At 43.5% G+C, this 17,807-nt stretch overlaps 1 protein-coding gene across 1 annotated transcript in view; it reads right to left on the bottom strand.

Annotated features, from left to right (window-relative positions):
• The window catches only part of ASXL3 (ASXL transcriptional regulator 3), a 367,079-nt gene that overhangs the window by 266,442 nt on the left and 82,830 nt on the right, over nt 1-17,807 (bottom strand). Inside the window, exons 2-3 of the mRNA XM_029591205.1 lie at nt 12,489-12,571; nt 3,235-3,237 (exon numbers count right to left, since the gene is read on the bottom strand). Of these exons, the coding sequence (XP_029447065.1) occupies nt 3,235-3,237; nt 12,489-12,571 (86 nt within the window). The remainder of the gene's footprint in view (nt 1-3,234; nt 3,238-12,488; nt 12,572-17,807) is intronic.

Here is a 17,807-nt window from a genome sequence, read left to right as displayed (position 1 = left end):
AATGGGGTAGATTCAGGATTAATCTTAGGAAAAATGTCTTTATAGAGAGGGTAGTGGATGCATGGAACGACTTCCCAGTGGAGGTGATGGAGACAAAAATGCTATCTGAATTCAAGAAAGCATGGGATAAATACAGGGGATCTCTGAGGGAGTGTTGGGAATTGAAAAGCTAAATTAGTTGGGAGGATGGACACAGTAGATAAGGCCAGATGGTTTTTTTATTACCGTCATGTTTTTATGTTTCTGGCCAAAATTGCATGCAAGGTCCCCTCAAACCCCTACCTTTTAACAGGGTTAGGGATTTGAGGTGATCCTGGGGACATGTTTTGGGATTAGGAAACAGCATTTTGAAATGTACACAAGCTACTTCCAAAAGAAATTCTGCCCTCACAAAAAGCAGTTGCAAAGTTTGTGGGTCAGTTGTACCCATGAGCAATTTTCAAAAGGAAAGTGCATGCTGATTTGCCTTTTGACAATTTGTGAACATACCCACAAATTGTACTTCTGGGTATAAAAATAGCACATGCATGTGTACATGCTACTTAAGCATGTCTATGCTATTTTTACAAGCAAAACCCCTTTGAAAATGTACTCCTTAATCATTGGTATTGCTATTAATCATTTTCTAAGTTTCATATTCCCCCCACCATGTGATTTGGGGAAATGATGCTAAATACCTCTAAGATATGCACGGAGACCCATTGTTTATTTTTAATCTTTGAATGCAAAAAAAAAAAATGCTTCTCTTCAATTTAGAGTCTTAAAACATAGGATCCTAAATTCAGGCCTGCCATTCATGTGCCTAAGTTAGATTCCTATTGCTGAAAATTAGAGTTAAGCATCTAACTCCCCCCCGCCCCTCCCCAACTCTGCTCCCGAGCCATCCACTCTTAGGTTCCTAAATTTAGGAGCCTAGTGAAACTAGGGGGCCAATTATCAAAGAGTTTAATTTTTTGAGTTAGGCGCCTAAATTGGCCCTTTTGAAACTTTATTAAGGTGACTGCCTAAATTTAGGATCCTAGTTTCATTAGGCCCCTAAGTTTAGAGCCTAAAAAATGGGTGGCTATGGGATGAAGTCAGGATAGGGAAACAAAGTTAGGAGCTTAGCAATGATTTTCAGAACTAAGTAAACAATTTAGGGGACTAAATCTAGAAAAATAAATAGTAGGCCTAAATTTAGGAGCCTAGCTTTCAGCATCTTAAATTTATGTGAATTTTCAGCTAAAAATCTATGCTCCAAAGTTCCACTGAAAACAGGTGCTTAACTTGGGAACCTAGTAAATTTACAAAAGGGCCAATTTAGGAACCTAACTTCTAAAATTAAGCTCTTAAACCTTTTTAAAATCGACCTCTCAGATTATCAAAATAATTGTCCCCAAAATGTATGTGCAGTTAATAATTCCGCTCTCATAATGCCTTTTTTTCCTTTTTTTTTTCTTTTAATTCTTTTATTAGGCCTAGTACTTCCTTTTTTCTTTTCAGCTCAGTCAGACTCAATCCTGGAAGTCTCATGCCATGAGTCTTGATTCAGCTATTTTAAAAGCCCTCTCCCACACACAGTCTGGCCAAGCAAGAGGTAAGGGGGAAATAACCGAAAGAGAGAGTGAATGAGAGAGAGAGAGAGTGTGTGTGTGTGTCTGTATGTGAGAGAGAGAAATAACCGAGAGAGAAATAACCAAGAGAGAGAAATAACCGAGAGAGAGAGTGAGAGAGAGAGAGAGTGTGTGTGTGTGTCTGTATGTGTGTAAAAACAATCTAGGATGTGTGTGTGTGGGGGGGTAAAGGTCAGATAGGGAATGAAAATGAAAGGTGTGGTGAGGTCACAGCAAGATTGAAAGGAGCCCAGAAAACAGCAGTTGCTTACCTGTAACAGGTGTTCTCCGAAGACAGCAGAATGTTAGTCCACACACATGGGTGGCATCATTAGATGGAGCCCTGATGCGGAAAAGTAGGTCAAATTTTCTAGAACTCTGACTAGGAACTATGAGCATGCCCAGCATACCCTATACCACCTGTCCATGCGGGGTCCCTCTCCAGTCTTATAACACAGAATTTTAATCAAAATGAAAAATAAGAGAAACCCAACTCCGCGGCGTGGCAGGCGGGTTTTGTGAGGACTAATATCCTGCTGTCCTCAGAGAACACCTGTTACAGGTAAGCAACTCTGCTTTCTCCGAGGACAAGCAGTATGGTAGTCCTCACACATGGGTGAATCCCTAGCTACAGGCTGCTCCCCAACACAAAAAGGGACTAACAGACACCCAACTATGGTGCTGCTGGTAAAGGAAGGGGAGACAACCTGTGCCCTAACGGTCCCTAGGCGGGAAAGTTGGGCTCTATACCTCAAACAGGTTCCGAAGGACAGACTGGCCATCCCCTTCCAGACAGTAATGAGATGTGAATGTGTGGAGAGAAATCCACATCGCAGCCTTGCATATCTCCTCCACGGGAACTGCGCGCAAGTGGGCCACTGACACTGCTATGGCTCTGAGCCTTGACATGACCCCCAAGATGCAGTCCCGCCTGGGCATAATAGAAGGAGATGCAATCTTCTAGCCAACTGAATAGTGTCTGTTTGGCAATGGCAATGCCAAACTTATTCCTATCAAAAGAATTAAAAAGTTGGGTGGACTGTCTATGGGCTTATGTCCACTCCAGACAGAAAGCTAAGGCTCGCTTGCAGTCCAAACTGTGCAGTGCTCGTTCGCCTTGGTGCGAGGACATTTGACTGCTTAGGATGGAAATCCGTCACCAACTTAGGCAGGAACTTAGGGCGCATATGCAAGATCACTCTGTCATGATAAAACTTAGTATAAAGTAGATAAGTCACCAAGGCCTGGAGCTTGCAGACCCTGCACGCTGAAGTGACCGCCATCAAAATAAGACCTTCCAAATCAGGTACGTCAGGTCACAGGAGTGCAGCAGCTCTAAGGGGGCTTTCATCAGCTGGCTAACACCACACTGAGGTCCCAAGACACAGCAGGAGGCCTTAGGGGAGGCTTCAATTGTAGCAGGTCCTGCATGAAACGAAAAACTATAGGCTGTACAGAGATGGGCATACCATCTACACCTTGGTGGCATGCACCAATTGCATTAGGATGAACTCTAACAGAGTTGGTTTTCAAGCCAGCATCGGACAGGTATAGAAGGTAGTCAAGCAGTTTTTGTGTGGGGCAGGAGAGCGGATCTAGGGCCTTCTGTTCACAACACATGGAAAACTTCAGTCCATAGGACTTTCTAGTGGAAGGCTTTCTAGAAGCCACCAGGACCCGAGACACATCTTCTGAAAGATTAAGCAGCTGCAGAATTAACCTCTCAACATCCAGGTTATGAGCGACAGGGTCTGGAGGTTAGATGCCGCAGCCTGCCTTGGTCTTGCATGATGAGATCTGGGGAAGTCCCCAGACTGATCAAATTTCCGTAAGAACAGCTCCAGTAGGAGTGGAAACCCTACCTGTCTTGGCCAATGAGGGGCTATGAGAATTATAATCCCTCTGACTTCGTGAAACTTCAAGAGAGTCTTTGCCACTAAGGGAATCAGAGGATACATGAACAGAAGACCCTTACTCCAATGACAGGCAAGGGCATCCAAGGCTGGTTTGCCGTCTGACCTGTACAGGGAGCAGAACCGAGGCACTTTCCTGTTGCAGGGAGATGTGAACAGATCCATGTCTGGGTTCCCCAGAGGCAGAATATCTGATTCGATACCTTCTAGTCCAGGGACCATTCATGAGGTCTGAAGGTTCATCTCAGCCTGTCCACTACCATGTTCTCTTTCAAAGTCAAGTACATGGCCCTGAGCATCATCTCGTGGAATAGGGCCCTTGACCATATCTGGACCGCTTCCTGAGACAGGAGGTACGATCCCATGCTTCCCTGCTTGTTGACATACCACACAGCTACATGGTTGTCAGTCTGGATCAGGATAACTTTGTTGGATAGCCGATCTTTAAAAGCCCATAGTGCAAACCTGATTGCCTGAAGCTCCAGGAGTTGATTTGACAAGAGCATTCCTGAGCGGACCAGCGACCCTGAGTACTGAGCCCATCTACATGATCTCCCCACCCCAGGGTGAATGTATCCATGGTTAGTACAATTTGAATAGGGAGACTCCGAAAAGAGATCCCTCATTCCATATTTGAAAGTACCTGCCACCAGGACAATGAATCCTAGAGAGACGGGGGTGACTCGGATGCAATCTTGGAGGCTCTGAGTGGAATGGTGTCACTGCGACCTCCTGACTGGGCTCTGCGCATGTGTAAATGTGCCAAAAGAATGACACAGACGGGTCTGTCGAAATGCCCCACCAGCCTCAACATGTGCCAGGCTGACACCTGCTGGCTCTGTTAAATCTCTGCCGCAATGACCGCCAGGGTGATGGCCCTCTGGTGAGGCAGAGAGGTCTTGGCCTGAGCCATGTCTAGCAGGGCTCCTATGAAGTCCAATAGAGGTGGTGGGCTGAGATGGTAGTTGAGAACAAACCCTAGTGACCTCAACACCCAAATAGTCAAGTGCATGGACCTGACAGCCACAGCCTGAGATGTGCTCTTGACCAGCCAATCGTCCAGACATGGGAAACATGCACTCCCAGCCTGCGGAGGTGTGCCACCAGCATGGCCAGGTATTTTATGAAGATCCGTGGGGCAGATGCAAGCCCAAACAGTAACACTTGGTACTGGAAATGCTGATTTCCCACCACAAATTGGAGATACTTCCTGTAACCAGGGAAGATCTCTACATGAGTGCATACGTCCTTTAAGTCAAGGGAGCATAGCCAGTCCCCTTTTTGTAAAAGGAGGATCAAGGTGCCCAGGAAAACCATCTTGAACTTTTCTTTGTTTAGAAAATTGCTCAAGGCCCTTAGGTCTAGGATGGCACAGAGTCCTCCTGTTCTCTTTGGAATCAGGAAGTACCTGGAGTAAAATCCCTGCTCTCTTTGCCTGGTGGTATGAGCTCTACCACTCTGGCCAATAAGAGGGAGGAGAGTTCTACTAGTAGTACCTCCTGATTCACTACCGGCCCCCACTAAGGGCATGGATGGCAATTTGATGGAACACTCAATAGATTCAATTGGTACGCTTGGCGGATGATGGACAGAATCCACTGGTCTGAGGTTATACTGGGCCACTGTTTTGCAAAGAATCGCAGCTTGCCCCTGACTGGAGGGTCAATCATCTTGGGTATGGGCAACTGGCTTACAGTCCCTGCGGTCCAGTCAAAACCCCATCTCTGGAGTTGACTGAGGAGCCAGTTGGGGCTTGGGGGCTCTCTGCTGCCTTGGATGGCCAAGGGAGCCCTAATAGTGCTGATGGGAGCGAGGAGGTGGAGGATAGTACTTCCTTTGCCGAAAAAAGGACTTCCTTGGCTCCAGTCTCAGTGGCCTCCTGGATGAGGAAGACGGGTCCTGAGTACTATCGGAGAGTTGTTGGAGGGTTTCATAGTGATCCTGAAGTTGGGCCACCTCATCCCTCACCCTATCTCCGAAGAGATTCTCTCCAGTACACGGCACATTGGCGAGCCATTCCTGTACCTCTGGTCGGAGATCCGAGTCCTGACGCCATGCCTTTCTGTGGGCACTGATTCCCGTTGCAGAGACTCTCAATACCATCTCAAAAACATCGTAGGTTGCACGGACCTCGTGTTTTTCCGCATTCCAAGCTCTTATGCACCAGTGACATGAGAGTGTCCTGCTGCTGTTGAAGAAGCTGCTCAGCCACCTCCTGCACCTGCTTCCAGATGCCCCACAAGTAAAGCTTCTATACAGAAAAGCAGGCAATAAGCATGGCGGCTTGAAATACTTTCCTCCCAAGAGCATCCATCGCTCTATGGCACTTCACCAGGGTGCCAAGAAAGGAGTCTAACACTTGGACCTCTTAAGAACAGATTCAACCACCACTGATTGGTGGGGCAGCTGATGCTTATTGAATCTGGCAGCATTCTGGACGAGGTAAACCCCGTCTGCTTTCTTATTGATGGAAGGCACTGTGAGGGGGTGTTCTCATATCTTCAGCAGCAACTCCTTAAGGATCTTGTTTACCGGGATCACTACGATCTCCTTAAGAGGCTCCACGAACTGGAGGATCGCAAGCATTTTGTGCCTGGCATTCTCCTCTGCCAATAACTGAAAAGGGATGGCTTCCGCCATCACCTTCACAAACCTAGCGAAGGTCAAGTCCTCAGGTGGAGACTTCCTTCACTCCTCTGAAGAAGGCTCTGAAGGGAGGTCCTTGGAGGAGGACTCCAAACCTTCATCCCCCAGGGGTCATAAGGTTCCTCATTCTCACTGTAGATGACAGGGGATGGGTCCATAGGTGATCAGCCTACATCCAGAGGTGCAGGCACTGGTAGAACTGGACAGGGGGTGGTAGACCTCTGCATCTCTGCCGGCCTCTGGGAATTTCCTCCTTGGCGGAATCAGCGACGACCACCGTTTTGTTAGGAGGAGGCCCCAGTATCCCACTGGGCACTGATGCTGTTCTAAGAATTGATGCCAGCTGAGTCAGTAATGCACCAACGAGCATGTTGATCTTCTCCAGAAGCAGTACGAGGACAAGCGGCATTGGGTCCAGTGCCATTGGTACCACAGGACGAAAACCTTGCAGCGCCTGGTCTACCACTAGCTGGACTTGATGCTTCAGCTCTTCCTCAAATTTTGTGATACCAAGACTGACTGGAATCAAGATCTTTTTCAGACCCTCAAGGTGCATCCGTGACTGGCATCAGTACCAGTGGAGACCGTTGCAGACCTCTGGCACCGATGGAGGATTGGCACTCCTCACCACGGGGTCGCTTTGGGGGCATCACAGCAAAAGCCAGTGCATCTCCATGCCCGGCACCATGCATCGATGGGGACCGGTTCCAATGCTTCTTTGGCTTCTCTCGATGCTCGCCCCGGTCCTTCCCCAGTGGCGAAGCCGATGACGAGGAACCTGACGTCCTTGACCTGGAGGATATTGACATTGGTCGGTCTTCAGCATCCCTGTCCACTGGTGACAACAATGGAACCGAATGTCCCGCCAATGTTGATGACTCGTTGTCTATCAGTGTGTCTCCTTGGTCCTTCGGTGCCAATGCCGCCAATGCTGATGGCTTGGACTTCTTTGACACAAAGGGCTCATCCATCTTGTCAAGTCAAAGTCAACATCCCTTCGGGTTCATCTGGGCGCATAAACAGCAACCCCAGACAACATGTAATGCCCCTAGGCAGAGGACACATGTCTCTTGTGGATCTGTAATGCACATGGTCCTCAGGCACTGGGGGCATTGCCAAAAACCGGAGATGGTCATGATGGATGAAACAAAGGGGCATTAAGAGAAGACGATGGTGGTAGGGTGGCACTGGCCGACAGGCACCGATGCGCCTCCACAAAGGGGGAATTGACTGCGAAAGAAAACTTACCTGAATCACCAAAAACTCTGACTAGGAGACACTACAGGAGGGTAATGGAACAACAAGAAAAAACCTACAAAAAACGTGAGAAAAATGAAGTTTTCCAGAAGGCTAAAAAACAGCCAAAGTGAGCTCATTTACACCATGAGGCTTACAGCTCCACGGAAAAAGAGATACTGGAGAGGGACTCCGCTTGGATGTGTGGTATAGGGCATGCTGGGCATGCTCATTGTGCCCAGTCAAAGTTCTAGAAACTTTGATGGAGCATCTGGGCTCCATCTGATGATTTCACCCATGTGTGGAGACTATCATCCTGCTTGTACTTGGAGAATGACATTTACTAGGACCAAAATTTCTGTTGACAGCATTACTAAGTACCCACATTCCCTTCAATCAGGTGGTCCTCCTCAGATGTGTACCTCTGCAAGTGCACAGTACTTCAGTTCTGCAGTTCTTTCTAAGGTACACAGAATTCTCCAGCTCAGCTCTTCTCTAATCTAGCTCAGCCCACATAGGTCTACTGAAGCTCTATAACACCCTTGGTATTGGCAGCAGGTCCTGCAACAATACCGCAGGCTCTATGGGGCACTGTGGGATACAAGTAACATGAGAACCATGCATGGACCTATGATAGGAGAGAGAAGCCAGCAAAGAAGAAAACTTTCCTGTCCCTATGCCACTTCTTATCCCTGGAAGACGTCAAGCATTGGGCTGGCTCTTCAATAACATGGCTGTCTGCAACCCACCCCTACTACTTTGGTTTGGCATCTTTATTGGCAACATGGCAGCAGGCTGGTGTCCACAGTGCAGAGCAGCACATGCTGTTGTTGTTTGGACCCCAGCAGCAGCCTCTATTCCCACTGGCTGACCCAATGATGCTACAATGCCCATCCCCACATACAAATGCATGGGTTGCAACTCTGGTTGCAGCATGAGCCCTGGATATCTGGCTTTTTTTCTAGGGGGGGGGGGGGCATTTACTCATCTGCCAATTTTTACAACAGAAAATTTGGAAGGGAAGAGGTGTGCTCGCTTGATAGGAGTTCAAGACTCCCCTATGATACTGACTGTATGACACTAGGAAAATCACTTTATCTCCATGGTTTCAGTTTACTCAAGTGTACCTAATATTAGCAACACTGTTCCTATTCATTTTTTGAAGGTTATCTGTTGCCTAAGTGCAAGAAAAATGCCTGGCCATTCACTCCATACGTGCTGTATATACGTTACTGAAACAGTAAAAACCATGCAGCATGTTACAAATTCTGTTCATATGAAAGCTGCGGTATTTTCATAAACTACTTATACTTAGCATCAGGCTTCCAGAGGCAAGATTCTACAAAAGCCCAACGGTTTCTGTACCATGGCCCTTGGTAGTGGCAATTTATAAAGGTTACATCTGACTTTATTTTGTAATATGAATAGCAGTGTCTGTTTATGCTGTGCAAAGACCCCTGAATGGGTTTTCGACACAAACGTCATGCGTTGGACCTCATGAATGACGTGCACTTTGGGAAAGACAAATTTGATTCAGAGGGGACAATATGTACAGGCAGTAGCTTTATTTATATTTTGTGTCCTTTCTACTGTAGATGGTTTAGTCTTGTTGGGTCTGGGTTGTTCAGTTATACAGCCTCCCCCCCCCCCCCCCCGCCAGGTTTTTGATATTTTTCTATGCTGCTCAATTATATTTTTATGTTAAATATATAAGGGACTTTGATTCTCCGATGCTAGGGAGAAGTGCAGTATTGTTCTATGTATTTTTCTCTGGTCTGAAATTCTTGTGAACCTTTCCTCTTCTTGTGTTTTACATTTGTAAATACCATACAAAACATATTTAACTATTATTATTACTATTATAAACTACTTACATAGGTTTTGTTTAGATACCAGCTTTGATGGGCAAGATTCCTGAGAAGTTCTGCAGCATGCATATTATGGGCCTTAGATCAGCACTGCCACAAAAGCCATCTCCAAGCTTGCTAACACTGCAATTCTTCTTCAGGATGGATACAGGACAGTGCAATTTTCAAAGCTGAAAACCTTTACATTTTCTCTCCAATCTGGTCGTTGGTTCTGGTTTCCGCATATCCAGCTGTTCTCCAGTTCTTTACTGGGGCCTATGAGAAAGCTGTTTACAGATGAATAGGGCTCCCTTTTAGGTCCAGCAGAGATTCTGAGCACCAGGATGGGAAAGGAAAAGCTCCTCATGCATGCTGACTTTCCCAAATATACAAATAAGGCAGCATTTTTATTTACAAAGTTATATTTCTTTGTAAGAGTATAGCAATATACTGCACTGCTAAAGAACTCAAATAGAGTATTTCAATGTGAGCAACTGTCAAAGTGATTTTTAGAGCTAAAAAGTTAATTCCTCCATTGAAAGACATAATGGATTATAGCAATGTGACTTTTTGCTTTCTCTATGACATCTTTGGCGTACTTGCCGGAACTTGTGACTTGGTTGGCCACTGCTGATCACAGGATACTGGGCTTGATGGACTTTTGGTCTGACCCAGTATGGCATATGTTATGTTCTTATATTTCAAGACAGATAGCTAAAAGTGATTGAACTCAGTGGACTTTTGGTAGGTTAGAGCAGCAGGCTGCAAACTAGGGAAGCCAGTGTTCAAATCCCTCTGCCACCCCTTGTGACCTTGGGCAAGTCCAATTCACCCTCCATTACCTCAGGTACAAATTTAGATGATAAGCCCTCTGGGAACAAAAAAATACTACAGTACCTAAATGTAATCTGCTTTAGAGTGTCTGAAAATCAGAATATAAATCAAAATAAAATGAAATTACAAACTACAATTATTTATTTAAAAATATTTCTATACCATCTAGTTGGGATATTCAAGACAGTTTACAAGGCTAGAACAAATAAAACTTATTGATACATAAAACAAAATAAAACTCTTGTTTAAAATCTTAATAACATTCACAAAATTAAAACAAAATAATATGTATCCACACATAAAACTTAACAAAAATCTTGTCAATACAGAAATACAATCAACAAACTTTTTTCGCTCTTCTGTTTGTCCCAAAAAAGGTTACTAACTATTACACATGTGGTTGGAATGCTTGATTAAAAAGATGAGTTTTTAGTAATCTCGTAAAACTCTTTGTGCAAGAAGTGGCTCTGAGCAGAACAGGTTATGAATTCCAAGAGGTGATACCAGCTACAGAAAAGCCAGCTCTCTGGTAATTCCAAGCGGGCTTGTTTTAAGGATGAAACATCTAACAATCTGGATTGGTTTAACTGTAATGCTCTAGATGGTGCATAGATTTTTAATAAATTGCCAATCCAGGGTTAATCAGAGCTCTTGTGCATTTTGTGAATAATTTAAATTAATGTGTCTGCTATGTGAATATGCAATAACTGGTGCAAGCCTAATTCAGTATGTACACTGAAAAATGTTCCCACTTCTTAAGTTGGCTGGGGCTGGGTAAATTATTGAAGCTGTGTTTACCATCCCAGGGGAGAAGACATGGGGGAGTGAGCACCAGCCATTGTGCAACGGTGACACTGGTCAGGCTCTCATGGTACTACAGGAACAAAAGGAGTCAATTTCATTGAACGCCACAAGTTTTTTAAAGAATTCTTATAGTTTCATGTTGACTGCTCTTTTCCATCTATCTAAATGCATGGCTTTCCTCTCTATCATCAGCAGCTAGTGGAGTTGACACTTCACTGATCATGCCCAGGGAATACTTTGATATGAGACCCGGAGGCAGAGGACAACAAATGAGCAGGACATGGCTCTTGCTAAGGTTTCTGTCACCTTTGTGCGCCTTGCTTTCCTGACAGATATCCACAGTAATGCAGAGATGTAGTAGATATTTTTTCATTCATACAAGAAAACATGTTATTAATATCTAATACAAGTTCTGTTTACTGTAGTATGCATCATGACACTGTGGCTCCAAAAGGCTCAATCAATAAAAGATCATGAGCCAGCAATCAGAAATACTGGACAGGTAGGGCCACAAAGGCAGCTAATCTTTTTCATGAGCTTGTCTTCAGGCTGGAGAGAGCACGAAAATGTTATTCCCATGAACACATAAAACTTGGTGGTTGCCAAGTAAATGCTGCTAACCCAAGAACCGAAGGATTTCCATAGCAGGAAAGAAGCAGAAACCCTAACTGAACAGGATCATGGGAAGGAATATATTAGGATATATTATGATCCTAAGATTGTGCTCTTATAACTAGAATACTCATCCAGCAGACGTACTGGCATGTGGAATGTGCTGCATTGCTATCACAGATCTTTTCTTCCAAAGCAGCATCAGCTTGAACCAGCAATCAGCTGCAATCTGTCAGTTGAAAGGGCTGCCCAGTGTTTCTTGTTTTACATCAAACAGATTATTCTTAGCGCTTCACAGCATGTAAGAAATCCAAATTTAAGTGCAGTCTCATGGTTCTCGACTCAAATTTTAGATGTTCCTAAGGCCTTCTTGAGTAGCTTCACAACTTCTGAGCGAAGCATACCAAGGGTGCCTCTCTTGTTGCAACAAGTTCTAGTCAGATGGAAAGGCGCACTGGATGAGCTTCAAAGCATGCTGGGATTTGCCCTCTCAGTCAGAGGGGGAAGTGACAAATTAGTATGGGGCAAATTAAGTCCCATAGGCAGCAAGGGATGGCCTCAAAGAACTGTGCCAGACCTTATAAGTTTTCTGCAGCATTTAGAATATGAAAGCTAAAACATTTTCTTAGTTCTAAGTCACAAACTAAATGCATCTATCCTGTTTTCTGCACGTCCAGCTCCTCAGTGGCAATACACAAGCATGCTAGATTAAACTAGGCTCAATGATACAAAAAAGAACATCGGTATATAAAAACAAACAAACAAATAAATAAATAAATGCTGCTATGATGTTAGCAAATCAACAAGAAATAGCACCCATCAAGATTAAACCTCAAAACTCAGACCACAATTAAACAAAAGCAGTTCTCCTAAATCCACTTTGCCAATGAAAACAAAAGAAATCTAATTTTGGACACTCAAGACCAATTTACAAATAAAACTTAGCTTACTAGTGGATGGACTGTAGGCATATAAAATACACACAATACAGGAAAAATACTAACCTTGTTTCTTTTAACCCTTCTTTCTGAATAACTTCCAAGATCTGCTTTGCAGTCATTGGCGAGTTGGGATGTTTTTCTAATGCCTAGAAAAGAGGGTGCATATAAAAGAAAGGAAAGCAAGTTATTATTTGCAACAACCATGGCATAACATATATAAGTTACATGTACATGCACATTCTTTTTTATACTATCGTTCTTAGCCTTGGTTCTATATAAAGAGAGGCTTAAGAGTTTCTACTGAATGTTTCTGTATGCTGCGCATTGTCTGTTTGGGTGTGTACCTCTCCCCCTTATAACTTTGAAACTGCTGGCACTAGCTCCTCCAAACTTTGTGTGGAGGTAGGCCCTTGGGGACACATCAGATTTCTTTAGATGTTTTAAAGCTGCTGAGTGAATTGGGGGGGAAGGAGGCATGAGAAGGATGAAAGTTGTCAATTTTTCATATGAAACATGCATGTCCTCGCCTTTATGCCTTGTAAGTGTAGAGATCCTTTGGATCCTTACTAGAAACAAATGTAAGCGTAAATCACTTTATGTTCTAGGAGGAAACATAATAACTCTAGTGTGTACGTAGAGCTCAGCATGTAGAAGCGAGTGTTTGGAGAGCTCCTCTGGTGTATAAAGCTGACCACCAGCTTAGGGTGTGGATTTTAGTTTCTTTTTCCAGAGGCAGCATGTCGTGGCTGTCCTCTGCTGTTTTCTCTTGCTTGACTCTTAGCTTCTCCACGGAGACTTTGATTTTGGATACAGGAGTTTCTGTCCACCCTCCATATCCCTTTTATATTGCTACGATGATTTATATGAGTGCTGGCTAATCATCTGCTAGGGACTCCGTAAAATTATTTTCTTTGCTATTTTAACATCAAAGGGAGAGGCTGCTTCCCTGAGAAGGAGCCTGCGGATCTTCAGTATCTGAAGGAGGGATGACATACAGTCACCCAGAGGAGAAGAAGGCGAGAAGGGTGAAAGGAGTTGGGATGGACCCTCTACAGGGCCCATGAATATCTACTAGAGATTTGGAGAAGAGGAGTAACAGGAGTATCATTCTGATACTGGAAGAGAAAACGGGAGTATAACTTGTGCCAATCGGGTACTGTGAGTAAACTAAAGAGTTCAGAAGAGAAAACTGCATAGAGAGGCTGGAGATAAATTACTGCGTAAAATGGACTTCACCTTTAATATTTCACCAACATTGGGAGGGAAGCATAAAGCTTGCCCTAAACCAGTGAGATGGGAGAAACATCAGACTAAAGTACGAATCAACTGATCTTAGCATCTTAAACTTAAGCGTGCCCTCCCCCTCCCCTTGGTGCGGACTATGAATTGCCCCTATGCTTGGGGTGGGGAGTACCACAGCAGAAATTATATTTACTAATATGATTTATTTTGGGTTTGTGCCCGAGTGGGGGAAGAGACAGGGTTCCAGTCACCCCGATACCACAATTCTGTGCCCTTCCCAAATAACCTCTCACGTACAGCACCTCGGACCAGATAAAATCATCACACAAGAATAAAACAGCAATTAACCCTTTTACTAGCATTGTGTAAGCAGACAGTATAGTATGAAGTATAATATAAACCTTGCAGTTTTCTTATTTTAAATCAAGCAATGCAAAAATACCACTGGATATGGCCTGTAAGCAGGGCAACCAACATACTCATAGATAGTAAATAAAAATAAGGAACGCTAATAGACGAAGATTGGGGGGAAAAGTATTGAAGTACACAGCTTTCAAAAATTGTCTTTACCTCTGAGTACTCAAAAAATAAAGGGGGGGGGGTGACAGATCCACCCCAATATCACCAGCCTGTAAAGGATGCACTCTGCCCAAACACAACATTGTGTGGGGAAAAAAAACAAACAAGAAAATGAAGAAATCCCTCTTAATGGTGAAGCTGGCTAGATGACAAACCAAACAGATGAGTACTGCAGTGTGCAGAAGGTCTCTCTCTCCTGGAGAGCTTCCCCAAATGGTTTACTTGGTACTAAACAGAAAATGGGCCTGGTTTAAGTCTCTTACAAAAAGACCATGGTCCATCAGCTTCCTTTTCCCTGCCCTATTTCATGTGGCTGTGGCAAGGGTTACGGTTGACATCGGCTGAAAGAATGAAGCAGTTAAGATGAGATACTGAATTTGTGACAAAAGACAAGGAAATAAACCTTCTTTCTACTTTGCTAAGATACTCTCTGTACAAAGTTTAGATTACTTAACTTAGTCTCATAGGAGGGTAATGCAGCCATGTGCTCCTAGGCCTGGATATCTCTGGAAAGGAAGTCTCTCAGTTTCTCAGCTCCTGGCAACTCTGTCCTTTGTTGGGATTTTACATGTAGCTCGGCTGTGAAGCAGGAACAGCTGTCTGTCTCTCTAATTCCTCAGAGCACAGACTTCTGTTACTTCCTCTTGATAATCAGTTCTTCAGGAGAAGAACTGCTTGCAGAGCTGCCAGATACACTCCTCTCATCCTGACTCCAACTTCTGGCCGTCCCCACCCCTCAACACACAGACAGAGCCAGTCAATTGCACCTCTTCTTCCTTAAATGGTCTCCCATCATCATTTGGCTTTCTCCTCTGCTGGCTGTGTAATGTTGTTCCCTAGGCAGGCTAAACAGTACAGCCCTTTTCCCAACTTGTTAACACTGTGAGTGCTGGATGCTGGTTTTTGCAGAACGTTTGCCATTCACAGGAGAGCACACAGGGGTTTTGACATATTTTTATATTCCTTCACCTTGGCTGCAGTAGCTTGAGTGTCTGCAGGGTTGAAAACCCCTTTTTGGCAGGTCTGAAATGTATCACTCAGATCCAGATGCAGCTCGGTCCATTGGGTAAAGCTCCAACACATGATTTGCTCATGGGGGTAGGAAACTGGTTTATAGTAGCTTGCTATATATGCAAGATTATAAGAAGTCACACATTTATTTAAAGCACTTATACCATAGAAACGTGACCTGAACCACTATAAAGAACATTTTCATCATTTCACACTATGTCAGTAAAAGTTTTGTTGGAAACCAAAGTCAGCTTCCAGTGTGTTTTTTTTCCTGCAGAGTGATGTTAATGCTTACTAGTCCTGTATACAAGAACTATGTACTGGGATGGAAGGGAATGCAATGCAAATGCCTTGCAAGTAATCCTACCCTCACTCAGGGAACACTGCAGTTTGAGATATTTTAACATTATGAGCAGTTTATTACCTGAACCTGTGATTTTAGAAATGGCCTCTAATACCACTATCTGGGTTCGGCCAGCCCAGGGGTTACATAAATTTGAAATGGGTAGCCCTAGCCACACCAAGCCTTTCGTGCAGCTAGGTCCTCAGAATGGACAAGAGACTATTCCAGTTTGGAAAATTGATGAGTGATTTAGAGGGATGCAGGAGGGAAGCAAACAGGGAAATTTTGGTATGAGACATGTATGGGAGGATTTGAACAATGGCTATTTAGAATGTTACATTTTCCCCTGGTATTTTTAAAGAAGGTCAAATTTTCCCAGTTTAGCTAAGGTCCAAACAGTTTTGAATTTCCATCTTCATTTCCATATTGTACAGGTTCTCAGTCCTTCTTATATGTCAGACTACCTTGCAAATATTAAGAAAGCAGTGACAGGAAAAATGAACACATTTCTAAAAGTACAAAAATAGTCCATTTTTAGATACAGCCTTCTATATCACACAGTATTATTTTGTCCCTGAAACTACCATTTGTAACCTTCCTAGTACTACAGATAGGTGGGCATAAATAATAAATAAATAAAGGCACTGACAATGCAATTACAAAAAAGATGTAACTGTCCTTTATTCATGGGTGTTAGATAAGCTGTAATGAGTTCCTGAAACATGGCAATAAGAAGGACTTGAAGGAATCATATTCACAGCAGTCCATCCTGCTTGTTTTTTTTAATGACTTTAGAGCAGCTGGACACATTTGTGTACATCCCTGTGATGGCAAAAAAAAAATATGCCTTACTTCCTTTTATCAATGCCTAGCATTCACATATTTTAATTCAACACCATTTTTTTCTCTCACTCACTGCCTTGTGCAGTTTGACAGAGACCGATCCTATCCTCTTCCACTGTCTCCTCTAACCATTTTGCATGTAATTTTATAACTGCCCACATATGTGCAAAATCTGCAGCAATGTTTTAACCAGCAGACTTTACACTAACTTTGTAAGTGATTCCAGGAAACCTACCTGCACACATTTACAGCTGCTCGTGCATGCGGGTAGTTTTTGCAAGAAAAATTAAGCGCATAATTTTGAAAATTACAAACTCCACCCCACTTCCAAACTCCACTCCTCTTCACACTTTTACCAGCAAATAAGGCAGGCATTTTTTTTAAAAGCCTTTTTCCATGAGTAAAACACTGTTTTACCCGAGGAAATACTATAATACAAATCCTGTGTGTAAAGGTAGTGGGAGAGACTTTAAGTAAAGGCTCAATGTGACCTCATATAGCGTGCCCGAAGGGCTACAGGCTTAAACAAGCTTTCAGCGGCAAGGGCCTTTTTTAATCATTGGTCACAGAGATTCATTTTTGGAAAGCTTCCTATAGTGTGGAGCTGAATAAAGTATACACTTATCTTATGAGCCCTCCAGTCCAGATTTTACAGGTAAGAGCTCAAATCCAAGAGGGACCCGGCTGGGTGAAGAAATCAGACAGTGTCGGATAAGGTCACATTGAGCCTTTTACTTAAAGTCTCTCCCACTACCTTTACACACAGGATTTGTATTACAGTAGTAACAGTGATTTCCTGATTTTTGTGGATTCTTGATTTATTGTATATTTACCCCGAGGAAATGGCAGTTAAAACTTACCCTCCCTGTGAATTCATAGGCTAGTTTCTTACCTGTTTTGCCAAGTTTACTATTTAAACCGGTTTTCTATTTTTCATTGATTTCTCCTCCTTATTTCTGGTCTAATAAAATGCCTACATCTCACTCCTATTTTTTTGAGGCTCCTTCCCAAACATTTTCCATTTGGGAAGACACACAGTGCCAGATATACTAAGCTTTTTTTTCCCCCAAAGAAACAAAATGGGAAAACATTTTAAGACTTCCGGCTCTCAGTGGTGCACGTTTATTCTGAGAATTGTAGAGGCCAATATTTAAAGCTATCCAGCTTTGTAAGTTAGCCGGATAAAACTTATCCGGCTAACTTACATGGGATATTCAGCTGCATGTCAATGTCTCTGAATATACCAGAATAAATAATAAACTTAGCCGGATAAGCAAAAGCAACTAACATATATCTAGTCCCCCTCTGCAAATTATTCTCTTATTTCGGTGTTAATTACAACATACATGCTTACGGTATTCAGT

The sequence above is a fragment of the Rhinatrema bivittatum genome, chromosome 2 (genome assembly GCF_901001135.1).
Source record: "Rhinatrema bivittatum chromosome 2, aRhiBiv1.1, whole genome shotgun sequence".
NCBI lineage: Eukaryota > Metazoa > Chordata > Amphibia > Gymnophiona > Rhinatrematidae > Rhinatrema > Rhinatrema bivittatum.
Note: the sequence above shows the minus strand (reverse complement) of the source record. Positions and strands in the feature narration are given on the sequence as shown.